Genomic DNA, 27,152 nt, shown 5'->3' with positions numbered 1-27,152 from the left:
GTACAAATAGATATAGGATGTGAATCAGACTTGCAGAGTGACTCTTTTTTCCTACAGAAACCACATACAAGTCAGCTGGATGATCTTTTATTTAGTATGTCTGATGATGGAAGTTTGGTTCTGGGTTTCAGCTGAGAAAAATCATTTATCATTAAGCTAGAAATATAATTATTTCCCATTTTGAAACAGAGCTGAGCTTGGAGGACCAAGAATCCTAAGAGTCTTTTTATAAAAGCATTTGAATGTGGTTATAGTGTTGTGTCTATCTGTAGAGTTATATTGTTGTGTGAAATAGAGAAAAGGCAACTTTGTCTTTACACATTAAAAAATACCTTCTTCCCTTTTTCTCTTAATTTTAGGCTGTCATTTGGTAAGCGTGAATTCAAATAGATTTTCCGTTAAGCGGTTCTTAAGTCTGTTAAGCACTTTTTCTATTAAGTTTGCTTACTTATCAGCACTTTCTAAGCAAACTTGAAGCTGCTTATTTGGCATATTGTGGACATGATCAGTATTATCTTAGTTCTTCCTGGCATGTTCCAGTATTATTTAGGAAACATACACAGAACAGCGCTGTGAGGGATTTCAGTGTTGTTAATTGCGGGATTAGTCAGTGCCAACTTTAAAATCAATTAAGTATCTTCATCTTTCATAAGGGAGAAAATAGAAGAAACCTTTACAGTTTCCAAGAAGGTGTTTCTCCTGGAACAAAAATCCCCCACTGTTGCTGCAGTGATGTTACAGAGGAAGTGACACTGTGAACTTCATTGCAGCCCATACAGCTGCAGTCTTTTCCATTCTGGTATTCTCATGGGTAGCCTTCTAAATGGGACATATGGATGTGCTGTGTAACTTTCATGTATGTCCAGCACAAACTCTCTGAGTCCAGAATAATTAGTTCCTCTTTACAGTGCTGGTGCTTGGCTTCATCAGCAGGAGTGGAGCCTTAGCACATGCTGTGTCCTGGACTTCTGCTGCTGCAGATTGACTCAGAAAGCTGTCATTTCTGTACCTGCCAGCTCTGCACCTGCCAGCTCTGCTTCCCAGTGCAAGGGAAGAGCAAGGGCATGGCTGTCTTAAAAGTGACTTGGAAATCCCTCCAAGAGATAGAAATCTGCGTGATCCCAGCGGCTGTATGTGTGGACATTCAGACTGACATGCACAACCAGCAGAGCTGGTGTGCAAAGTGCATCACCAGCTAAAAATTGTCCTTCATGGTTATGTTCTGACAAATCTTTTTGTTAGACTCTAGAAATGCTTTCATGTGAAACATCATTTTGGATCTTCTGCTTCAGTCTGTTGGCAACTTTATATTCCAAATATACTTCTGAATTAAGAGGATGGTGGTGGGGAAAGGACTTTCTTCTGACACTTCATTTTAGCCTTTTGTGTGAGTTGTTGCTACTTGTGTTTGAAGTTCTGGGACATAGCGTGCTGGGTTTCAGAAGGCTGCTTCAGCATGTTGACTCATTGGGGAGCTGACTTGGTCAGTGGAGTTCATGTCCCATTGAACTTTATGCCACGGCTATGATCAAACAGATGGAAACATTTCCCAGAGAGAGCGCTGCTGTAAATTATGTTTGTTTAAAAGGTATACATTTAGATTTCTTTCATAATGTCATGTTTTTCTCCCTTCCATAATCAGTGCTTTGCTTAATGGAAGTCATGTCATAAGTAGTACAGTTGTATAGAATAGTTGTACAGAAGAAGTTGTACAGTAGTAGTAATATAGACTGAACTGTATAGTAATATAGTAGTAATATAGCTCTGAACTAATGCTGCAAGCAAGACATTAGTAATTCACACTGTTACCAGCTGCCCTAAACTTCGTTTTAAACTAAATGTATTTTAACTTCATCCACTAAGCAAACTGAAATGTTCATGTTGCAACTGAATCCTGCAGCTATAGCCCTATGAAAATATTCTTGCTTCCTTATTAATAATTAATCTTAATACATTCAATGCAAACATTTTTTTATCAGGAAACGTTACCCATCTGTTAAAAGAAAAACATGACTGGCACACACTTGAATCTTTTATATTCAGAGTTTTAATTCTATCTTTGTTAACTTTGTAAGGAACAGTCTACTTTAGTGGGGATATGACATATAAGCAGTGCTTTTGACTAACAGGAAACTTCATTGTAAGACAAAAATCTGTGTTAATTTGACTTGTTTCTGAACCAAGAAAAATATAGAGATGCACATCACTAGAAAGGCCAGTACAGCTTCCTGTTGTATGACCCCCAGGTATTTTGTACTAGCAGAATTTTAGCATTAATTCTGGATTAATGTGTTTGGTTCCATGCAGATAGTCATAATGGTACCTCTAGTAGGCTAAATGGTGTGAACTATTCTTCTTCAGCACTGAAATAAATTGTGCCCAAAGTAGAAGTATTGTGTTTCTTAACTCTTCTGGAACCACTATAACAGAAAAAGTAGATGATGTATAAAGTGTTTCTCTAGGCACTGGGCTATGATAAAGCTCTCAGAATTTACAGACAATCCAAGCCAGTGGACTTAGCATCAGGGCAGGTGGCTCTTTTTACATGTGTGTAATTAAAATAAATACTTGGGATAAGAAGACTGCAACAAGTCAATTAACCAGAATGTTGTATAAGTAAACATAATCATACCTTCAGAAAACTTTGCCTGCCACAATAAAAAGAATCGAGAGCAATCATGTCTGCAGCAGTACATGTTCACTTCCAATTCCTCCCCAAGAAGAAAAGTGTGCTTTAATTGGCTGGTAGCAAACATAACCAACCAGTATGTGGGAGCTTAATACAGAAACTGCGAAGTCTGTATGTATAATTGCATACTATAGATGCAAAACCAGCATCAGTGCAAAAACTTCAGATACTTGGTTGTTTAGAGGAGTGAGATACCAGCATGTTTCATTTTGATGTATACCCCACTTACACCCTATGTTCCACAGAAATGCATATTTCACTCTCTCTTCCACCCTCTGTTCATCTGAACATCTTAAGACACTGAATAGATTTAATTAATTCATCATAAAACTCAGTATTTCTGAGATGAGGTATTAGGGTTTTTAAAAAGCTAAAGAATAGTTGAGATTTGTCTGGGTCTTCATATTTGCTCCAAACCTCATCATGTATTCTGCTGGTTTTAGGCATATGTTTAGTTCAGTGTACTTTCACAAATCAGTGTTAATAGTGCTCTTCTGCTGAAGAGCTGGTAAGATTGAGATTAAGGGTAGAAAAGTGATATACTGGAGATCATCAAGCCAGTAATAGATTTGGAAATAAAACAATTAAGCAGGAAAAGGGTTTGGGGTTGTTTTGTTTTGTTTGTTTTTTAAACCTGTGTGCTGTTATTTCTGGGAAAAGATGCTTAAGAATCCATAACTTCTGGGGATTTCTAAGAATCTCATTTTGAGAGGTCCAAAACCACACTGGCATTTCTTTTCAAAACTGGGAAAAGGTAAGTAGAAAAGTGTTGAGGTTGTTACCTTTAACTTCTGAATAAAAAAAATTTGGATATGGTGTAAGCAAGGCTATTCCTAGCATGTCTCTTTACTCCGCTGCATTATTCCAGGTGCTTGATCTGTATACTGGACTGTAATCAAGTTACAATGTTAAAAAGTTGTGAAAATAAACTATGATCAATTTTATGACCATTGTTTCTCTAGTAACTGAGCGCAGTCAAGTATTGACATTATTTACCTAAGCACATTGCATTGTAGCTGTTTTAACTTACTGTAAGTCAGTATATTTTATTCTGTCTTTTTTGAATTTTTTTTTCTTCTTACATATCCCTAAGGTAATGAATTGATAGGAGTATCCATATATGGAGGAATGAAGTTCAGCACTTGCAAAAATGGATATAGATATAACAATGTTTAATTCATAAAATACATCAGGTTTGAATATAAAGTCATCTTTTAGGTATTAAATTTTTCCACTGTATGTGCACAATAATTGATACAAAGGTGTGTATTTTACAAAGTACTTAAGAGGTTCAGGTTCTCAAAAGCTTACAATTTAGCGTTCTTTAATCCAAGACTTCTACCTGTGCTTAATTTCATGTAGCTAGCTAGGTAATCCAAATACTTCAGTGGCATAGATTCCAGTATTTGAGAGATGTCACAGGAATGCCTTGTGGAACATAAAAAAAAGGAAGAAGACTGAAAAGGATGAGAGGATCAATTTTAAAATAAATTTTAAATGTACTAAATTTTAAATTTTGGCTAAGTTAAAGAAGAGGGGGAAGTGGGAATCAAACTGAGAAGTACCTTTGATCTGTCAGCTGGTTAGCAGGAAACAGGTTTCAAATAAATGGAGCACTTTAAACAAAGCCTGTCCTTGAAATGTGTACATAAGAAACTTAGATTTGTTCAGGAGAAACAGCTGATAGTGATTTCTTCTGGGTTCATATTGTGAACTTTTTTTTGCCTTGGCATTATGCTGATAATTGAAAGTTAGTGGAACAAATCCCTATATGAATGCAAGGGCTTTAAATGGCACACATTATTACAGATGTTCTAATGCTTTGTGTCTGTGAACTAATGTTGTAGTCATCTTTTGGAATATGGTAATGTAGACATGTGTACCACACTTCATTTGTTTTTTAGAAAATCATCCTGCAGTCATATGTCGTACAAAATAGTGAAACAAAGTCTAATTCCCTAAATTTTGTAGAAACGAACTCTAGATAAGAAGTCGTAGATGTTATTGAGCTAGTTTTGGTGCTTCCTTAGTCTTCCTGTCTGGCTCAAGGTCCTTCTAGTCCACTGTTATATCTGGAAGTGTTGTTTTGCATATAATTGCCCAAGTAATTGTTTTTTGCCAGACCTGTGTGATATTTGTGTTGATGGCTGTCTTAGTAGTCATTTAAAAACGAGTCTTTGGAAATAGAGTTCTTAAATATCACTATAACAGGAGGCAGGTAGAACCATTGCATATTATTATTGTGGCTTTAAAGGAGTCATGGGTCCTGGAGTTTTTGTTACTCCTGTTGTTAATAGCAAATATTTCCAGAGTATTGACTTGTCATCTTTCTCATTAGACAGGCTAAGCCTGGGTTAAAAACAACAACCCCAGAGTACCTGATGAAGCGAGTTGCTTTCTGTTACAGGATCAGCATAATGCTAGCAAATGCTTGCAGGCAATGGGATGCCATTTTCCACCTGCTGAATGTTCTGAAATGTGTAGTTTCTTTCCTGGACAACTGATGAGGGAACTGACTTTATTCTGTGTGTGCATACATAAGATCAAGACACTTGCTCAGAAGGAACATTGTGGGAGTGATACTGTGGGAGAAAACCCAGTGGTGAGCAATTGTGAAGGTTAAAATAGTTGTACAAAGCAATAGACTTCTAAATTTTGTCTCAGCTGAATAGAAATTGTTGCTGTTGTGTTTATGTGCTACTGGTCAGTCACAGGGAGCTGAAATATGAGAATACTGAGAAATGCCATTTTCTAGTTACTTTCTGAGAAGAGTTGTATTATTAATTATGTTGTGGCAAAATAGTGTAAGTTATGTGAACTGAAAGTTCCAGGTGTTTAGCTAATTTCTGAGGCATTTTAATTTTTTTTGCAGTTATTTGTACATAGAATGTACATTCTAAGGCATGTTGCCTGCAAGTATACAATGTGCAGATCTGACACAAATAGCACCAAATGGCTGTACTGAATTTTCACACCATTTGATGAAATGTCACCATGAGTTCTTTGAACACATTCTTGATTTTTAGACTTACTTTGGGTGTTCTTTTGCATTAGACCTCTTCTTTGCCTGTAAAATTAATTACTGGCCTAATGATAGAAATTTTCTATATAGGAGAAAGTTTTTTACTTGTCCTTCATTAAAAGTCAACGGTCATCTGTCTTACAGAAGTTAATATTTTGAGGACAGTCTGAATTTGAGTTTTTTCCTCTTCTGTGTCTATTTTGAGGACAGTCTGAATTTGAGTTTTTTCCTCTTCTGTGTCTTTTTGTATCAGTGCGACATTACTATAAAATTTTTTCATTGCAGGATGTTTGTAGTTACACAGCTGTTTGTTATAAACAGCAACTAGCAGCTGATGGAGTGATCCTTAACTTTCAAGGGAGAGGAAGAAAGTGGCATAAAAAATACATCCAGATATTCATGTGAATTGTTTGTTTGTTAGGTTAAAAAAACCCAAAGATCCAGAACATTTGCATTTTCTTAAATCCATTTTAAATGAACAATTTCTGTACCTGATAAAGTAGCTCTAAGTCTGTTGCCTCAACTCTTCTCTCCTGCATAGTTTAGTTAAAACATATAAATGCCTTCAAAATTTCCTTATGGAGCTTAATGGAAAAACAAAAGCTGAACTCTCCTATGAAGGGAAAGACAAGAAATGACTGGTCATACGGAATGCCAGAGTAGAGCCTGCAAAGTATTTTGCAAATGTGCACTGGGCTTCCAAAGCCCTTGTGAGGAGAGCATGGTGTGACACGAGGGAGCTGTGCTGCACAGCCTATGCCCAAGGGCCAGCCCAACTCCCTGACCACTGTCCTAGGAAGCAGTGGGCTCTGGGCTGCTGCAGCTTTAGGTGTGCCCCAGCCTGTTTTCTGACTTGCCAGTTGCCTGTTTCAATACAAATAACTCATTGCGAGGGAGAGGGTGGGGGTAAGAAGGAAAGAAAGAAAAGCAGATCCATTGTCTTTTTTTTTTCAGTTGATAGCAAGCACTTCTGTCAAATGCTTAGATAACCCCTGCTACTGTAAAAAGGCTGTCCTTTTACTGTTAGTAGTATCCATCTGGCTACACCACAAGTGAAATGTTGGCCCCACTAAAAGGGAATGGAAGTTGACTTACGTCTGGACAACAACTATATGAAAAATGTGTGTAGAAGGTGAACTTGAAGAAAAAAATATATTTTGTGTAACTCTATACATAAACACATATCAAAGAACATATTTATTGCAGAGACTTGTAGAAGCTGCACAGGAAAAAAAGAAGGTAGTGGAAACAATTAACAAAGTTAACTTTTGAATGAACCTTAATTTTTGCTGTATACTTGGATTATAGAGGAATTCCAGCCATTGATTTCGAATCACTGTTGGTAGCATTGATTTAAATGTAGTGGACAAAAATTTTAAAGCATGAATAATTTAGTTTCTTTTGCCATCAGAGGATTAAAGTGCCTGTGCTGAATTCTGTGGACAAGTCAGTACACAATAATGAAAGGAAGTTAAATAATAAATAAAACATAAGTTGCACTTCAGTTACAAAATTCTTGTCTTTATGATGAGAATGGGATCTTCAGGCTATATTTAAAACTAGACCAGAAGTGGCTTTTTTAGCTCAGTAAGAAAATTCTCTATTTCTGTCAGTTGTTGGTGTTCAATATTGTGGGCTTGAGAGTGTTTTATCTTTCATTAATATAATACAGTAATATATTGGAGGAGATTACAGAAAACTGCCCCTGAATGCCAGTTTCCTCTTTGATCTACTGGATATGGTAACAAAAGGCCCCAAACTAGAGACTGCTTTAATTTCAGAGTTGCAAGTGACACTGATCATAATTACTTTTTTCCAGTACAAGTACAGTTTAATTTAAAAAACTCAATTCCAAAGATATATTTAAATACTTTTGCATCTTGTTTGTAAGTTAGATGCTTCCAGTTCAAGATTGTCTGTCAAATATTAATGGGTTCTAATGGAAAAATGTTCACTCTGGAGACAGCCTTTTGCTTTTAAGGGTTTGGGTTTTTTTAATGTTGAGTTTTTTAAATCATGCTCAAACTAAATTTATAAGAAGCAAGTCGGGTTTTGGGTTTTTTTCACTGAAACTGTGAACATAACAGCTAAATTATGTAAGTTGAGGCTGTTGTATTTTCTAATTTCTGAGCATATGTTTAAACATAGTAATTAAGTGTAACCACCTAATTACACCAAAGTTAATATTTTTTTTAAGCTCCCTGGTGTTGCAGCTTTATCTTACAGCTACACTCATGTTGTTTTTCAGATCAGCTTTCTCTCCAGTACTAACTTTGGCCTGATGGATGCATCATACTTCGGGATTTAAGATACTTTACTAACAAAATTGCACTCCCTAGACAAGTGTACTGTATCTAGTAAGATAACCGGAAGTGAGAGGTTCTACCTCAAATTAAGCAAGCAGTCAATATATTGTGAAGAACATGCAGAATTACAGTGATGCTTTCAACTTACTCTGGTCCAAATGTCTGAGTGCCTTTGGGCATGAAATGAAATGGATAAATGCAGCAAGTGTTGGCGTTCACCTCCTCAACGGAAGCACTATTGTACGTGATTGATGCACAGCAGCACTACAGTTGTATGTGCAGGCAGATGGTTTGTGGGCTGCAATGCAGCTCGAAGTCACTGAGGTTTATTGCTGATGTGTAACACTTGTTGGATTGACTCAGTCTAGCCAATTGTCTTAAACAAAACAATTGCTTTTATTAACCAGTTGTGTTGGAGACTTCCTTAAAAGGAACATAACTAAAATGGAATCTAAAAGTGTACTCTATAGAACTGTTATATTGAAAGAAAGGCATTTCTGATTAGCAACATTGTTATTGTGTTGCTAAGCCCATCAAATGTATAACGTAAGAGTAGTGCAAATATCTTTGGAGTGTTTAAAAAAACCCAAAACACCCCAGCTCTTCTGTGTTGATGCAGTAGAACCCAGTACAATGGCATGGTATCTGCAGGGTTATAGCTGGAGCAAGAGTCTATTGATCAGAAATTTGTTGGCACCCTTGTAGCACATATGCAGTAGTCTGTGTCTGTGTTTTTGTTGAGGAAGGAGGAAAAAAATGCTGCCTGTAGTGCTACCTAGCTCTTGCTTCATTTCTGTGTTCTGAAACAAGTGTTAAGAAAACTTTTGTGATCATTCATTGGTTCAGCTCTATCATTCTGATAGAAAACTAGTTATCAATCATCCTGGTTACAATGATCCTAAAAAATTAAGTGACTAGAACAAAAGGTAGAAAGAAACAAAGAATAAAAAAACCCAACCCTTATGTTATGATGGTTGTGTTAAGTCTTATTCACAGTGCTTAAATACCTATAACTGGCAGAAAGATACCTTATTTTCCAAAGCTTACTCTGGGAAGAGAGGTAGTGCTTGCCTGTTCCATCATTCTCTTTTATAATTCTGTTCTTGTTCAAGTTCCAAGGATGTCAAACAAGGTAAGGGACTCAAAAAATTGTGTTTAGATATATGGCTTCTGCCACAACCAGTGGCTTTTACTTTTTTAAGCTTCTACCATTAGAAAAAAATTAGAAAGACTGGCAATGCTGTGATTTTCTAGGAGGAGCTTATTAGTCTTCTGAGAATTAGCATATGGTTTTTCTTCATGAATATACAAGTGCTTTCCATGATATGTGCACTCAAATTCTCAACAATTTATGTATCATTTTAAGTGACCAATTTTGGGTAATGAAAAAGAACCCAAGTCTTACATGGTTGTGTTTTTACCCTTGTTTTCAGGTGTCTATTTCAGAGAGCTGTAACTGACTGGTAACACAGTGGTGGCTTTGGAAATTTTAACTTTTTCAAAGGGAATCACAGAATTCATCTAAAACAGAAAGTCCAGAAAGCTTTCCCTGAGATCCAGTAGCTGAGAGAAGGATGGTACTGGACAACTAGTTTGGGTTTTTACAAAGAATAGTCACACCCCTGGATAGGAAATGCCAATTAATCCTTTTAACTACAGAAAAATTTTATCTTTCCTGAATGTAATCAGCTGTCTTCATTAAGGTATGCATAGATCTAAGAATGAGTTGCACACACGAGCATATCAATTAATGAAACTTACTCCTAAAAATAATTCAGGTTTAACTCCTAAATATACTTGCCAAATATTTTTGTAAGGCAGCTGATTCATAGGAAGCTTGGGTCTTGAGCTGAAGCACTGAAACTATGTAAAGATTTTGTGGTAGCCAGATGTCCTGTAATAGCTTGATAATAATTGATTATTCTTCACATGAATTTCACTTTTGTGGGGTTTTTTTCTTGAACATGTAACATACGTGGAATAGCCAGCAAATACAAATTTTATCAATCAGATACAGTTTGACATTTTTAATACTTTTTAAACGTTACGAATGCCTGTTTACCATATGGTGTAAGTGGGTGTGCAGGAAACGACACTCTCATCAAGTCTGATACACTACTTTTCCATGATCTGAGCATAAACATTTCCTTTTAGTGGCTCTGCTGAAGGCAAGCCTTTGAAGAATGGGTGTGTAATTTTGGACTGTAACATTTACGTTTGTGTACTTCTCTAGGTGGTTATTTTAAAATCACTTAATCCTTTAGCTTTTCTTATTTTTATTTGACTTTATTCATAAAAGGTTGTTCCAGATTAATGTTGCAACATGTGAAAGAGGTAACAGAAAAGCAAAATTTTTATTTTCTTTTCATTGTTGCACTTGCCAGTTGTTATTATTGTGGTCCCAAGTATCCCATTTCCTGTTTATTTTCTACATCTTTTGAAGACACTGCAGACTTTGAAGGGAATTCCACAATCTCTGAACTGAAATCCTGTGTATCATTAAATTGAATTAGTCATCATAGTTTCTTGAGAGATAGGATCATTGTAATTTTCTGTGACTTGAAGATACTGATCGTGAATGCTGTTCTGGCTTGTTTGCATACAATTAAGGCTTAATTCAGTTAAACAGTCCCTCAATATTCTGTTGTGCAGTACCTCAAATATACATTGGACCAGTGTTAGAGCATGTAACTTACTACTCCTTGCAAACCAGCAACTTGTGCTTGCTCCTTTCCTAGACAAAAGCTTCTGCATCTGCTTCAACAGCCACCTGAAAGTAGAAAAGTACTCAATGATAACTGCTTTTCAAATGACAAGTTAAAGCATCATTTGAGGGTCAAAAGGACACAGTTTTCCAAGGGAAAAGTGTTTGTACATATATTCATAAATATTGAACGTGTTGTCCCATCAAGATGGAACTTTTAACTAATTGCTAAAAACTCGGACGTGCCTCTCTGAAATTAATTGCTGATTTAGTCTCTTGCTATCAGATAATTAGTAGCTTAATTAGTTTTAAAACAAAGTTCAGGTAAGAAAAAAAATTCATCCATTGCTAAAACTTCTTTTTAACTTCTATTTCTTTCTCAATATTTAATGCCTGGCAATTTCTCTGAAAATACCAATACCTTTTTGTTTCTTTCTTGGTGTTAGCTATAATAGTTACTCTTTAAACAGTGTGTCTTCAACAGGGTCTGACATTTAGGACATGTTTGTAATTCATGAAACTATGTAATATCACTAACTGCAGTTCCAAAAAAAAAGCATGTGAGCTTCATTCATGGTAATAAATATTTTGGTTTTAGAGTATTCCTTAAAACTTCACAAGCTTTCTGCTGTTTTTGAAAAATAATGTCCTCTTAACATCCTCTTAAGCCCATGGCAGGAGTAAGAAAATTCAGATAAAAATGCATGTAAAACTGTGTCATGGCCAGGAGAATGGTTTACAATGCTACAGCTGCCTCACACCAGCACTCAGGAAGTCATGACTGTTTTTGCCACCAGTCTTTTTTCATATACAACCTGCATAATTCGGAGAAGGGTGAACTGAAGACGAGTAGTAATGCATCTCCTTGTCATCCTCCTGCTATCCCTGTCTCCAGACTAACACTCTGCAATGGTTCCTTTGATCCTCTATCAGCACTTCCTGTGCTCCACTGCTGATAAAGCGTCCCAATGCAAACCCAGCCTCCAGGCTGCCAGCCCTGGGCAGGGGCGCTCTGGTTCACCAGCCCAAAGAGTAACCCCCGTACCTCTCACCAGGAAAGAAACAACTCAGTCCCAGCTGGCATGGAGTAAATTACAAAACCCAGTGGCCTCAGGCCAAAAATCACAAACCTGCCTACTTCTCTTTTTAATACATATATGTGTGTGTATATATGTATATATCAGAGTTTATGCCTAAGTCATTTCTTTCCACACCTTCCCCTTACTTAGAGCATCTCTGAAAGTCCTTCTCAGCAAGTGACAGTGTTTGATAGCTGAAATATTTAGCTAAATATACATACTGCAGTGGAATCCAGAAAGAAATGGGAAGTAATTTTAACTCATTACAAGTTAATTTTTTTTCATTAATTATTTTGGTAAATTTATTTTTTATTAAATGATTCTTATTTACTATGTCTTGTCAGGTCTTTTGTTCATATTTTATCTCTCTTCTTGCTTAATTTAAAAGAATCTTCTTTTATATGCCGTTTTTTTCAAGTGGAGGTAGTCTTAATACCAGTGACTGCAAGGAGATTGATCTCAGCTGTTATTCACTTCAAGACTTCCTGAGCTGGGAAGTTTTTAGGAAGCTGTAGACTATCTTTAATTTCTTATTAAAAGTACGTCATTTCACAAATGTATTCTAAAATAACTATTTTGTGTGGTGTCAATGGCACTGTATTTGAGACAAAGTAACTTGCTGGGATATGAGTCTTGTTAAGTGATGTCAGTATGTTTGGTGTTGAAGTTTCTTAACATTCAGCATAAGCTTTAATACTTGATTTTGTTCATTAACTTTTTTTTTTTTTTTTTTAATATTTGGGCTTAGGAAGTAGATTCAGCTATTACTACCTTTGCAATATTTTGCAATAGAATTAGGAGAAAAAGAAAGGACCTTAGGATAAAAATATATTCTGATAAATTAAATGGCAGATGAGAACTAACAGTTCACCTATCTGCATACAGATATTATTAGGTGATCCGCATAGTGGTAGCCCCTTCCAAACTGAGGAATTTTATATCTCTTTTATATTTTAGTCATGTGAACAAGTATATAACCTTTACTGAATGACTGTTTAGGAGCTTTTTGGTAAAGAAATAAATAATGATTGCGATCTTTCCTTTTATATGTGTAATTGTATGTTTTGCAGTTTGTTCATTCTGACATCGGTCTACATTATATAACATCTATGTACAACTGATTAGAAGCATGCAAACTACTCTCATTTTTTCTAATTAGATTTTTTTTGTTTCACTACATATTAATAAATCATATTTTGGTACAGCTCATATTGTATAACATACAGTCTATTATAAACTGTAATTAATCAAATGTGACATTATAAACTGCCTTCTTCAGTACAGTTGTTTGAGCTCACAAGCTTTGCTTTTTAACATCTGCCACTCAAAAGTTGCTTTTCTGTATGAAATATGTTTGGGTTTTTTCCAGATTGTCACAAGTTACTCCACTTTTCAAGAATACTCAGACGAGCCCAATGTACACACAGTTCCTGACCACATTACTGGAAGAACTGCATTTCAAAAATGAAGATCTGGAAAGTTTAACAAGAATATTTAGAATGGACTGACAACTTGAATGGTCAGTTAACTTTAAGCTACTTTGTGTGTCTTAATACCAAGCTGGTTAACCACGGGTTTAATTTTCAGCATTTTCTAAGTATGTACAGTAACTACAGATTGTATCAGCTGGAGTAGAAAATGTGTGAAGCACATTTTAAAGTAAAGAAATATATATGGTATGGAAATGAGTGTCATCATTTTGTCACTTACAGTAAATGCCAACTGCTTACTTATCACATTAATCTTCTGATAACGTATGGTTGGTTTACGGCAATTTTGAGAGGAATTTTTACTATCACAATTTGTACAAAAATAAAATTCTGTGTGACTACAATGGCTAAAACTCAGCAGGGTTTTTTAATTACTACAATAAAATCGTTATGTTCAGTTTTTGCGATATAAAATTGAGCTAAGAGCCATGTATTTTTTGCATAATATTGAGATTACATTTTTCATTCCAGGTAGGCCAAAAAATTTAAGAGCAGATACCTTACTTATGTTGATCATATTCAGCTGATTCAATGAATGTAGCATTATAGTATTTAAGTAATTAGTGTATTAACATTACTGATCTCACTCCTTTGTTCCCCACAGAACGACATAATCATCTTAGCATCTCCTACTACCTGAAATAGTTGCACAGAGAACAAAAGAACACCTTCAATTGTTTGAACTTTTTAAAATAAAAAATGAAACTTAGTATAAATTGTAGTACTTGCATTTCTGCTTTTTCATTTCCTTTCTATTGGTAAGGATTTTGAAGTCTTGTGAAGAAGCTGACTGTAACTACAGTTGTTTAAGGTGTGAAGACAAGTTAAAATATGGATCATCTGAAAAGTGTTTAAAAGCAGTATAAAGGAATTTGGATTGGTCTGGTTTTTCTTGGTTTGAAAACTCTGACTGAAACTTTGTCTACAGGGATCAGGGAAAGAGGGGGGGAAAAGCGTATGAGCCTCCAATGGTAAGAGCAGTGCTGCTGACATTTTTCCAGTTGCCCTGTGCATGGAGCAGGAACCTTTAAGAATGGTGACAACAGTACACAAATATGTCTGATTCACACCCTGTTTGTCTTGCTACTTCTAAGAAAAAGGGTGGTCTTTAAACTTGTTTAAAAGTTATTTTTAAACAGACTCTAGTTGTTACTAAGTTGGACTTTAAAATATATTTTAATAACTAAAAATTTTTGGCTTTCAGTAGTCATTTCATTTCAAAGAGTTGTGTCATTTTGGCTGAGTGTGTTTGGAATTGCTTCTGTCACTAACTGATTATAAGTTGCAATTTAAAACTAGTCCACTAGTAATTCTTAATGATTCCATAATACGTTTTATTGCATAGTTCTCAGTTCATAGGACACTGTATTTTGAGAGACTTGAGAAGAAAGTTGTAACTGACAGTGCTTAGTCTGCAGCAAATGCCAGCACTAGTTAAGCCTGAGACAAGCCTTACCAGGGCTGCAACACAGGGACTCCATTTAAAAAAACAAAGTTTATTCCTTTGGTTTGCTTCTGTAATTGGACACCATAAAGGAACTCTACACTTAACTAGTTTACTGCTGTGTAGTTCCTTCATGATAATCAGGACAAATATATAGATTACCCCTGACACACAGAAGCTCATGCAGCTTTGCTGTGGAAGCTTCATTGTGCAGTAGACTTTATTTAGGAGATGCTTGACTTTTCCAAATTTACATTGTAATGGGAAGTTATGTTCAGTGTAAGTTGTAAAAGCAACAATTTAGAATTAGAATAACCATTAACACAGAGTTACAGCTATGCATTTTTTTAAGTATGCAGTAGGGGAAAAAAATACCCATTATGATCAGAGTGTGTCTAATACAAAATTCATAAGAATTACTGGATAGAAATTACATTGCTTTTGTACCATGATGGAAGAAGTTTACTTGATACATATGGAAAGAAGGGTCAAGACCTCACCAAAAGATAAACTTCTATAGAAGACTGAGTAATTGGTATGATACTCTGAGTGGAACTTAAACTGTGAATTTATATCTATTTGCTTCCAATTTTGGAAGTGAACTATATTTCTATTTTTAGCTAGTAGATTTTGAGCAAGCCATTATCCTGTTCCATGCACGTTTACCTTGGGGCATAAAGATTACCTCACAGCAGTTCTGTCATACTGAGTACACGTAGAAGGCATTAGAAATGTACATCATACCAGGAATATGACCATGTTTCATCAGGTTTGATGGCTCTCATTTGGAAAGTTTTTACATTTCCTGTCAGTTTAGTGGTGTGATTTTTTTTTTTATAGTTATTTTTAGGCTTGGTCTTCAGCACCTACTGTGTAGGAAATGTATGATCTTGTAATAAGAATGAATAGGTCGCAGGCTCAAAGACCTCTTTATCAAGGTTCAGCTGCTTTTACTGTCTGCGTCAGCAGCTCAAAAATGCAAGCTTTCAGGATTTTTGCATCTCTTCTTTCACTGCTATGTAGTAAACTCCCTCATTCTTTTCCTTGCCCTACAAGAACAGAATAACATTCCTCCATCCATGAGACCAGAAGAAAGTTCTGTAGTATGCTGGAAACACCCTGAAGGGATATTCTTCACCTACGTGTAATAATTTCATCTTCATTAGACAAGAGTAACACACGTAAATAAATACAGAAAGTATACCTATATACCCAATACTTTTGAGTAGGAGAGAGGGTATAGACTCATCCCAAAAGGATCTTTCAATATTGTCAGCCTTAACTGGTATATAAAGGTAACAACTCAAGTACCAAAAATTCAGTTCCTTTATTTAGTTTTCTTATAAGCATGATTTGTAGCAGCTTAACTGCTTAGCAATGTTCAAATCTAGGTGTAATTTTTTAATCTTAAAGCAAATTTCTATCACAACTACCTGTCCTTCAAAAGATATCACTCTTAACTGGGTTTTGGTGTTGTTCTGCCCCTTCTCATTTTGCTTATGTTGGCAGACAGATTGTTCCCTTGTGGCCTTGTTTCTGTGCTTACTGTTTTTCCTTCTGTGTTAGTTAAGCAGATGAGAGCAGTTGACATTTGGGTCAGTGGTGGTTTCAGCCTTATCTCAGATACACTAAATTATAGTGACTGATTTCTGAGCTGCAGGTGTGGAGAGACATTATGGATCTGGGGCTTAGGGTAAATGGGACAGAAGCCTTTATTTCTGAATAGTTCTGTGAAAGGGGCATAAACTTGGTGAAGCCATCAACACCTTGGATGATAAGGATCATAAAGTCACAGAAGTCCATTGCCATGACCATGTAAAGCATCCAGCGCTTTCTGGCCGTGGACCTGTAGCAGGGCAATTAAGAGTATGATGTGTTTCTTTTAATAGGAGAGAGGTGGGAAAATCAGACTTACATGGTGATTTTTTTCCCTGATATACGTAATTGATTTAGTAAAGAATTGAAGAACAGCTTAGTTTAAAGCTTGAATCAAAGCTTGTTTCATGCTGTTGCAGCTGTGCTGCCTCAAAGGAGGAATATGTGACACATACCTGCATGTCACAGAATGGATTTCTTACCAAGTTTTCTATAGCTGTGGTGAAATAATCTTGGGAAGACAACAACCATATACAGAGAGTCACATTTTCTCAACATTATTCAAAGCAATCTTTATGCTGGCCAAAGAGGCTGATGGAAAGACTTCTGTGTCTATTTTCACACTAAAGTTCATTTCATGGTCTGGTAAATACTCTCAGTGTAAGCACTGCACTCTGTAATACTGGATTTCCTAGCACAGAGCCCTTCACTGTTGACATTTGACTCTTTTTGTCCATTGACCATGCTTAGTGATTTTTCTTAGATTTTGGAGAGAAAAAGAGGAGTCAGAGTGGTTCATTTGATGTTCACCATTTCAGGAAAGTAGGAAAGTCATAATGTAACCCATACATATTCAGGTTTTTGAAGAGATTACCTGGAATCTGTGTAAAGGTTGCAAATCAAGCTATATATGGTGATGCAAAAAACAAGCAGAAGAGAGACTGATTTATTTCACTGAAAAGTATCAAAACAAAAAAGTTCCTTAGTAAATCTAGAGCAGCATAACTGACAGAGCTGTGCCACTGACTAAACCCAGGACTGGAAATTTAGATTTCCCCTGTCTTTTAAAGGGAGATGCAGGAAGCAACAAGGAGCATGGTACATGTATGAGATATATCTGCAGCCTCACAGGCTGTGTCCACATAGAAGAGTCACCTGTATTTTCACTTTTCAGTCTTGGTGAGTAGCTTAAAAGTGAGACATCTGTTGTGGTTTTAGGAGGGAAATAACGGTTCTGTGAATCTTGATGTTCCCTGTCCTACCCTGCTCCCCCTAGTTTGAGAGAACCTGGACTCTACAAAGTGCAAGAGGGGATGAGCAGCTCAGCTGGACATGTCTCTTAACTGCTGAGAAAAAAGGACCAGCACATCAGAGAGAAGAAAAAGGAAGAGAGGAGGGGAAAGCAGTATTCACACCTTCTAAATTTAGGCATCCAAACTTAGGTACCTGCCTGTCTTCATTTGCTTCAGAGAGAACTGATGCTCTTAAATTTAGGGTCTCCAAATCTTACCTTACTGCCTTTATGAAGTGGGATGGTAGTAATGCCTCTGCGCCTATTTCCTGATGGGGGAAAGAAAGCAGAAAAGTCAGCTGAGAACGCTGACACAGTAGATTGGCTCTCCCTGGAGTAATTTGTAATAGAGTGTGACACAAAACTGAATGGGGACCTGCCCCTGCACAGTGCAGGGATTCTAAGCAATCTGATCCTATTGTTCACTTATTTTGATGGCTACTACTTCACACTGAATTTTTTCTTGACCTGTAAGAGTTTAACACCAAAAGAATTCAAGTGAGTGGCAGGCAGTCTTTAGGGGGAAAAAATAATGCCCCTATGTTGAAATTACGTCCAGGAGGTTACACTATTTCTAGAGTTTGCCTCTAAGTTTTCCATACTTACTATTTATTTCTGCAATTTCATGTGAACACACAGAACTGTGGGTGGCGTTTAGCCTGATCTCACTGGGACAGCAGGTAATGCTGAACTGTCATTTCCAGTGAGCATTAAATATTGAAAACACAGACAGCCTCTCTTTTTGGCAAGTCTTAAGTTTCCATTAGCAGCAGATGGTATACAAGGCAGGGCTAGGCACCTACCCATAAAGACCTCTTGTTTCTCAACTGTGTATCTCTACCACCTGACAGCCAGTCCTCCTCTGATTAGAGTCAGAGGAAGTGGGTGTGCCTTCCATTAGCAAAGGCAGAAAGTGGTGGAGACTTTTCCTCTTTTGAGTTTTCTTTTTGTGACTTCATCTTAGAACCACTTCTCTGCACAGAGTGTGGATAATACTTTGGGAGATGGGCTGCCTGAAAGATGCTGTAGAACCTGAGCTGTGGCATTTGTGGTGCTACACAGGATTTGGTGAGGTGGGGGGAAGGAGCTGGAAACATGTATCTTCAGGTGGCACTCTGGTTTCAAAAAGCAAGTGAAAGCAGATTAGCCACTGAGCAATGTTATGGACATGTGTGATAAAGTCATTCCCCCTGAGTTGCTTGCAGCTGTAGAGTAGAGCAAGGTGCAGGCTGGGATTCTGAAGAAAATAGACTTTGCTATGAGAATTTAATGTGTAGACTAAGCTCCTAGACTTGGTAAGGCTAATCAATCAGAACAGTGCAGTAAGCGTGGCCCCTGTGCACTGCAGCTGTCCACCTGTTTGTTGGCTTTACTGTGCTATCCTGCAGTTACCTCAAGACAAGAGCTCTAACGAGCCCCGTCCAACAACAGGCTAGAGCAGAACCACAGGTTCTGAGGCAGCTGCCTCTTGCCACTCAGCAAAGTCCCTCCGTCAAAGTCAGTCCCTAGGACACTGTGGTAGCCTGTACTTTAAAGGCAAACTCTTCAGTACATTTTTGCACACTGTGATTACCTGTGAGAGCTGCATGCAAGGATCAGAGCACAAAGCCACTGGGGCTACTGGCTGGTACATTCTGCATCATCAAATCAATGCCATTTCTGACACTTTTTACCCTCTTAAATTTCACTGTATACATAACTGAATTGAGCACTTAGTGGGACAGCAGCAGCTTCCTGGGGAGTCCTACAATTAGGTTAGAATTAGTCATCACTACAGAGAGCTTGAAGGACTTTGGATATAGCTTTAATAAGCTGCAAACATTAGATCAGGATTTACATCATAAATCTTGCCTTTTTGTTCTATTCAAACAGGAGTGTCTACAAATCAGGTTAATATAATTTAACAGTACAGTAGTTAAGTAACAAAAAGGACCATAATTGGTAGTATTATCTAAGAAGGCACAGCAACTCTGCCTACAGCTGTCAGCTAAGATCTGACTCATCTAAGGTATTTTATAGCAACCATATGTTAGGCACGTCTATCTCACCTATTATGCAGAAAAATGATAACGTTTCCTAATCAGGATTTGCCACTAAGCAGGATTTTCCGTAAACACTTCAGTACTGCAAGTGCTATCCACAGTCAGGAGAAAACCTTTTGCAGACACTTTTGATTTGTTAATTTAATAAATAGAATAAATGGTTGCAAATCTGTGGCTAGTACTGATTTAGCAAGGCTGGCTGTAGTTCAAAGTGTAGGTACATTACTTTGCCAGTTGAAATGTTAAGTATCACTTTCGTACAGAATTCATGAAGATAATTACTAACTTTTGCACTTCTTGTTCAAAAGTTTCAGACTGAGTGCATGGTCTCAAAGCATGTCATCCATTAAAAAACTTCACTGAGATGGTGCAAGTGAAGTTTTGTTGGTGCAGTATCTTTACCTGCAAAGCCAGAAGAGAGAGAGTGAATTCAGTATAGGAGGGAAAGATTAAAAAATAAGTTTGAAAATACTGTGGTCTTTTGATAACAATGCAGATGGTTAAGCTAGAATAATAACTGCACTTTAACAAGGCAGACACTGTTGTAAACCCTGTTGATTTTTAAACAAGGTTTAGATCCAGTTCACTGTTACACAGAAACCTGCATAAGCCTATGCCCCTCTGCAATTTGACTTGACTCCTTCTTGTACAAAGACTGGTTAAATGTCCATCAAACTTAATTATTCCCAAGCAGTCTAAAGGAGTAATACAGGGGATGAAGCTGCAGTCCCAACATTTCCTTCTGTTCTCAAAAGAGAAGTAGTTTTACTGCGTAAAGCTTTGACTGACTTAAAGGCTTTTTTGAATACATTCTTCTTTTTCTGAACTATGGGCTTTCAGTAAATTAAAAACCAAAAACAAACAGGTAGATACTTTTGCTGCTTAAGATCCTTGGCTTATTATAAAATTTCACAACTAGAAATGTAGTTAAAGTGTTTTTTCCTTATTAAGATAATTTTTCCAGAGAGCATTTGAAAACTTGAAAAATAAGTGATTTTACAGATACCACATTAGCCGTCTACAGCTCTGGGTCATGTATATGTCATCTCTGCTAACTATTCATTTCTAAGATCCTCCCAAGCTCTGCTTTTTGGTTTTCTGAACATCTGATGCTTCTTGTTATTCTTCTATAACCACAGATGTGCCCTCTTCAAAAAACTCACAATCTCACAATGCTAAACTGACAAGCTGAGTGTCAAACCACACACCCCAAGCAGCCCTGAAGAAAAACAGAATCACGCTTGAAGAAAAACAGAATAAATCACACAAATTGTTTCCAAAGAATGAATCTGAAACATTGCAAACTGTGCACAGGCATTATTTCCTGAGAATGCAAATGCCATTTTTATGCTCACTCACTCTATAAGTAGAAGCTGCTCTCAGAAAGAAGATATTAATTTGAACAACTTTGTATTTCCTTGTTGAGTTTTCTCTGTCTTTGAACTGAACTGGAGCCTTGCTGTGGGACCGAGCTGGGTCTCCTTTCTGCCGAAAAGCAGCATGGGTGTTGCTGTGCTGGCTGAGTTACACAGGGTAAGTGAGGCCACTTCACTGGGAACGTGTGGTTTGTGCACCACGGAGCCGCTCTGCATCGGAGCCCGTGAGAGGCTGCCTGGGAGCGCGGCGAGAGCTCCCTCGCGGCTGAGCCGCCCGGCGCGCAGCTACCTCTGCTCGAGCAGGGCCCTGCGGGACAGAAGCGCTCCGGGCACAGGGCAGTGAAGCCATTTGTCCAGCTCTCTGTGGCAAGGCTGTAGCAGGACCCGCAGCTCTTTCAGCTGTAGTGCCTCTGCAAGCCATCCCTTCTCCCACTGCCAGGGCCGATGTGGGACAAGATTGAGTCCACAATGCTGTAGTGCTAAGGCATCAAATATGTATAATTTGGCTTGGCAGTAATGCTGTAACTTACCTAAAAGGCTTTATGATACTGTCGTGCAAAGAATGAAGGGGTCAGTTTCATGCTCAAATACTCAAGACCAGCTAGCTGTTTTCTTAAACTGTCAAGCACACTTCACACTTTGCAGCATTTTGTTGTCTCCTTATATCTACAGTTCAAAATTTGTCACAGCATTAAAAAAACAAAATAAAATTTAAAAGTGTAGCTACAAACATTCACCTAGCTGCCTTGAAGGCTCTGTCAGTATCTAACTATAAGTGGTGCTGTTGTGTAGGCTTCACTGAAAGAGACTTATTTTTTTAATCTGGTGATCCAAAGGTGAAACATCGACCACCAGTTCTGGTACTTGACTGCTGATCTCTGTAGGAGTAGTGCTGGGTTCTGGGTTACATCATTTATACCTTAAGGGTTTGAGTCAAAAGTTGGATTTCTTTTTTTCTAGTTCATCGCTATCTGATAACCTTGAATACAAGATAGGTGATGCCTGAAGCAAAGCTGATAAAGTCACCAGTGCTAAGAAGTGGGAGGGAGGGGAGGAATGGAAGCACAACAGCATAGATACATATCTTCACATCCTTATTTCCTTTACAAATGGAGGAAGGAAGTTCCCTGCAGGTTAGCCAAAGAGTATCCACTCTTACAGTCTAAGAGTACAATTTCTAAGAGCCACAGGCTCTTAAAAATACTGAATTCAGAATTTCACAGATAATACTCCATAGATAACACTCTATACGTATTGCTTCTGAAAAACTTCTACTGAAAATTTACAACTGGGTATAAAGCCATAGTTATGGACATTCACCCCACCCAGTTTCATATCTCTGCTCTGTTTCTGTCTCCTCTTCTTCCAAATCCTTCCTATTCTTCCCATCCCAGTGCATGGCCATTCCTTCCCACTCTACCACTTCACTAATTCCAACAGTTAGCACTCATCCTCCTGCCTGCTTCCTGTGTACCCTTGTAAAGATCCCACCCTACAGTCAGCTTCCCCAGCAGCAGACCCCTGCGCTTCCCACCCCTCATGCTGGCTCCCTGCACCCCAGGAAGTGACGGCTCTGTCCAGCCTTGCGCCTCCCACCTCCCGTCTGCACACGGACTCACTGTGTGGAACCTGCTGCAGGGCTTATTCCCTCAGCACAGGATGGGAAACGGGTCAGCTCTCCCCTTGCTCCTCCAAAGTGTGGCCTTGGTTTGGTGCCCGTGTCCACAGGGCGCTCTCTGAAGCTGGGAGGGCACTGCCCCAGGGCCACGTGATTTGTGCACAGACAAAAGTACTCATATAAAGAGTCTTTCAACAGCACCTATAGATTATTGTGAAAGCTGTCTATAAAACAGGTATGAATCACCCAACAGCTACAGCAGTACTCCTGTGCAGAGATGATCAAGAATTTTTATGCAACTTCTTTAATCAGAAGAGGCCTACTTGGTTGAAAATGAAACCTCTGCAGGAAAAGGTTGGTTTTGATTAATTTCTCAACTTGAAAAAGCGTCCAAGTTGTCAGTGTCTTTCACTTTGACATTTCTAAACATACAGAAAAGGAAAGAAAGAAAAAAAAAATCATGTTTCAGGTCACTTTTCGTTTTAAGATGGGTTAAATGTCATTATATGATCAACTGGTGCAGTAACAGCTTTGTTCAGAATTCCTTGCTCTGTAAGAATCCCCAAATAATAGCCCCTGGATCTCTGTAGGTTGTTACCTATCAAAGCCATTACCTTTCATAATGCAACCTCAGGGAAGTTCTTTTTTCCAAAAAAAAAAAAAAGAGATTAATTCCTACTTTTAATTAATTGCTGTAAGAAAGTGTTTAACTTCAGAACTTTGACCACCACTGAAGATGGATGAAACTGATCAGTGACTTCACAGGATCATGCTTATTTTTATTTGCTGATTTTTTTTTTGTTTGTTTGTTTGAGCTAATGGTCTCCTTATGGAATATTTACATGCATGGAGGTGAGCTCCTTACCACTAGCAGTCTTTTTAGAATGATTATCAATTGGCAGTTTGATCATCAATTTCAAAGCATTTTTCAAAGATGCTAAACCCCTTTTCACAGAAAAAGAAAGTGAAAGGGGAGTGGAGTGACTCATCCAGGCACATGGACTATGTCACATGCAGAGCCAGAAATACACTCTGAGCTCCTGGTACCCACACTCATGGCCTGGGCATTAACACAGCTTCTACCAAACTGATAGCAGGCATCCCACCATGTTGCAAAGGAACATCCCCTTCTGGTAGAACATGCATTTGAAATTCAAAATATATTTGCTTGCTTTTTGGCAACACATGCTGTAATACCTTCCCTTACTCTTTTGCCTAACACTATCCAGAGCTGGAAGAAAAATAAAAGTCCATTGATTGTATTTTTCCATATCAGTTGCTTTGCATTGATGTTGCTGATACTGTAAACTTGGCTGCACACCAAACAGAAACGTTACAGATGAACTAGGTCGAATTTTCGTAAGTAATGACCACCAGATTTGGGTCATATCTGTAGATACAGCCACTGTAACCTTTAGACTCAGTTTTGAACCTGGTTAAGTATGTTGAGGCCAAGCACTTTGAAATAAAAAGAGACTAAAAGCAGACCATTTGCTCTGGCCTCAAAAGTGAATTCTGAGCTCTTTGAGGAATCTGGGCCATTTCATCCATCTTCTCTATTTATAACCATTCTGCCCATCGAAGAAAACAAGGCTACAGATGTAAGGGGAACTGACGGCTGGGACAGAGCTACATGTCAGATGTTTGAGAGTTTGAGATCCTCTAGTTCAGAGCTGCTCATTGAGGCCATCTAACAGTAAATGGTCTCAGGGAAAAGATAATGTGGCCACTCTGGTAAAATGGACTGTTCTAAGCTATACAAGAAAGAAAGCAGGATGGACTAGACCAAATAATGTTACTTTTTAAGAGTTCTCCAAAATCAAAGTACGTTTGAAAGCAGCAATGAACTTCAGTATGTTTGCAGTAGTAAAAGGTAAAAGAGGGTATGAGAGATGGTCCAAGGAAGCCCAAGCCACGTGGTTAGCTACTACAACCCTGTAGTTCTGGTTCTTTAGGAATTACAAAGCAAGAAATAAATGTATGGGGGTTGGGCTTGGGTGGAAGCTGTTATTACAAACTAGTAAGATTGCAAATCTTGAGTTTCTTCCAGCAGGCATTCTTACTAAAAATTAACCTATCTATTAGGGAGAACAAAAATAACAGGAAAGCACATTAAGTGTATTGAAAACCAGCTTGATTGAATGAATCCCAGAGTGGAATCCAGTAGTAAATGGGGCTGACTATGAGCAAAGATGGTAAATATTAGTTCTTGGTTCATAGTGGGTTGGTTTCAGGTAGCTGTTGGGAGTCTTTTTTTTAAATCTAGGCTATCCGTGTGGAGGCACTTTTCATACAATGAATTCCATCAGCACAACAGACAAGGTACCTACAGTGTGTCTGTGACAGTAAACCTACAGCTGGTACTGAACTTGCCTGGGATTAACACTTGTTCAGAGAGAGGGGTAAGGAAGGGCCAGAACCAGGTGCCACGTGGAAACTTTAGCAGCGCAAGCCTAAGAGGAGAGAAAACATCAGCAGAGGTTTAGGGAAGAAAAGAAGGATGACAACAGAGGTTTCGCACAGGAGGGAGGTGAGCTCACAGTGAGGAGAAGGGGTGTGGGGAAGAAGCTGTCATGCTAAAAATCTGTGCCAGTAGAATTGGCAGAGAACATTAGAGCATGTGGAGCTGTAGGGTTATAAGGAGGGCAGGTCATAGTTACAGAGTGATCTGATTCACACAGTCACAAAATGTGTTTTAATACAACCAAATGCAAGAGAACCCATCCGGGAGAGAAGAAAGAAAAGAAAGAAATGTCCTGTGGTAGGGTGAGAATCTGCCTCTGAAAGCATTGATGGATAACAGGGTATGAAGTCAGGTTGGATAGCTGAATACTCAGCACAAGAGTGTAATTATGTTTTTAGCATCTGCATCTATGTATCAGTTATGTACTGCTTATCTCAGTACAGGTGTTTGTTTAAGTACAGTAGTAATTATAAATAGGAGAACCACCACAAAATCTGCACAAGCGTCACAGACCTGTGAAACCATTGCAGACCCAAGCCATGCTGCAGATGGTGAAACACAGCGTTGTGTGGGAGTTGACTATTTCCACATTAGCGTTATTCAATCACAGTGGCCCATTTTCACACAGCTTGCTGAACTTCAGAAAGTTTGCACAAAGGTTAAGGTTTGACATTTTGAGACAGAATGGCTTAGTCTTCTATCCTCTAGTGAGAACTACAATAAATAATCAATAATAGAAGAGAAACAGACTCTTACTGCATCCCTTTCCAGGGTGGAAGCACTGAAAACATGCTTTTTTGACACAAATGCTTATTCTGAGGTCTTCATTACCAGGATTTCCAGTAAAATAGCCATAGGCAAGAAAGCACTTAATCTGACTGTTACATTAGGCTTCCTGAAACCACATGTAGCTGCAATTGTGAGTGGAGGCACAAGAAAATGTCCTTACACTTCTAATGGACTAACAGAATTATATTTCTATCAATATGTAAGGTTGTGATGAGGTCCTACTTAAAGGGTAGTCCTTTAGTGTGTTAGGATTGGGTTTTTTATAACTAGTGTGATTTCTGTTAGTTTATGCAAAGCATGCCTCTAAGAATTAAACAGATTGAGATGGGGCATAATGTCCTGTCACAGCAGCATAATTCATGAGTACACTCAGAAATCACTTCTCTCTTCAGATTTAGGTGTTACTTCAGAAATTACTTCTAGAAAGCAGTAGTCTCTCTCAACCACTCAGTTCTACATATCTCTAATTAAGTATTTAGCTAATTTATTACTGCTGCACATCTGTTATTTCTGCAGTACTGGGTAAATACAGCACAATATTTTCAGTGTTATTACCATCACAGAACACTGTAAGTTTGCCCACTTCTTAAACAGAACCTACCCTTCTAACTGTGGCACTGGGCATTTTGAGGCTGTGGGAGGAGGAGAAGGACTCTGGAGGTTGCCTGACTGCTCTCACCTGTCTCCTGGATGCAAGGAACCATAGTAAGGCAATTTAGCTGCAGAGCCCTTGAAAGTCTCCACCAAACCTTCATGAATTGTGTGTTCACAGCTTGCAGTAGGAGTTGCAGGTTGGACAGAGGTAAAATTCCAATACTAAACCCAAGATGTTTGCTACAGGCTTGATCCCAATGTCCCAGAGCAATGAAAGAGCAGCAGAAGTACCAAACTAATACCCATCACCAACTTGGCAGGAGTCAAAAGACCTCTGGTCTTTGTGCCAGTCCCAAGTCAGTAGCTGAAGCTGGCTGCACAGTGATTGTGCCTGGTACGTAGCTGAGAGCCACTTCTTTGCTTAAGCAAACCCAGTGATGGCATCCAGACACCACTCACAGGCATGCAGGTACAAGCATGAGGTAGAGGTAATTGGCAGGGTCATTAAGGAAAGTCCATACTCCCTTGTTTGCCCAGGTATAGGTCTCATTTCCTTGCCACACACCTTGAGGTGAAGAGACAAAGTGCCCATCTCAGAACAGCAGCTTGAGAGGGATGAACTCTTTCAGGTGCTTTTTCCCACCTTGG

The 27,152-nt window shown here is 38.2% G+C and overlaps 1 protein-coding gene and 1 long non-coding RNA gene across 4 annotated transcripts in view; one reads left to right on the top strand and one right to left on the bottom strand.

Moving 5' to 3' along the window:
• The window catches only part of RPAP2 (RNA polymerase II associated protein 2), a 35,657-nt gene extending 21,485 nt beyond the window's left edge, over nucleotides 1–14,172 (top strand). Inside the window, exons 12-13 of one of the 3 annotated variants that reach the window (XM_042030223.1) lie at nucleotides 13,170–13,319; nucleotides 13,895–14,172. In XM_042030223.1, coding sequence (XP_041886157.1) covers nucleotides 13,170–13,308 — 139 coding nt within the window. In that variant the 3' untranslated portion in view covers nucleotides 13,309–13,319; nucleotides 13,895–14,172. The other 2 variants (XM_042030222.1, XM_042030224.1) reach the window with 2 other exon arrangements.
• A 5,237-nt stretch (nucleotides 14,173–19,409) lies between these two features.
• LOC121666018 lies at nucleotides 19,410–23,002 on the bottom strand. The gene is made up of 2 exons (XR_006016537.1): nucleotides 22,659–23,002; nucleotides 19,410–20,065 (listed from the first exon to the last, which is right to left on the bottom strand). It is a non-coding gene; the product is annotated as an uncharacterized LOC121666018 (long non-coding RNA).
• Nucleotides 23,003–27,152: the final 4,150 nt, after the last annotated feature.

Source organism: Corvus kubaryi, unplaced genomic scaffold (genome assembly GCF_017639235.1).
Source record: "Corvus kubaryi isolate FWS band 111438036 unplaced genomic scaffold, C.kubaryi_AGA036_p1.0 37334, whole genome shotgun sequence".
Taxonomy (NCBI): Eukaryota; Metazoa; Chordata; class Aves; order Passeriformes; family Corvidae; genus Corvus; species Corvus kubaryi.
This window is presented reverse-complemented; position numbering and strand designations above follow the sequence as displayed.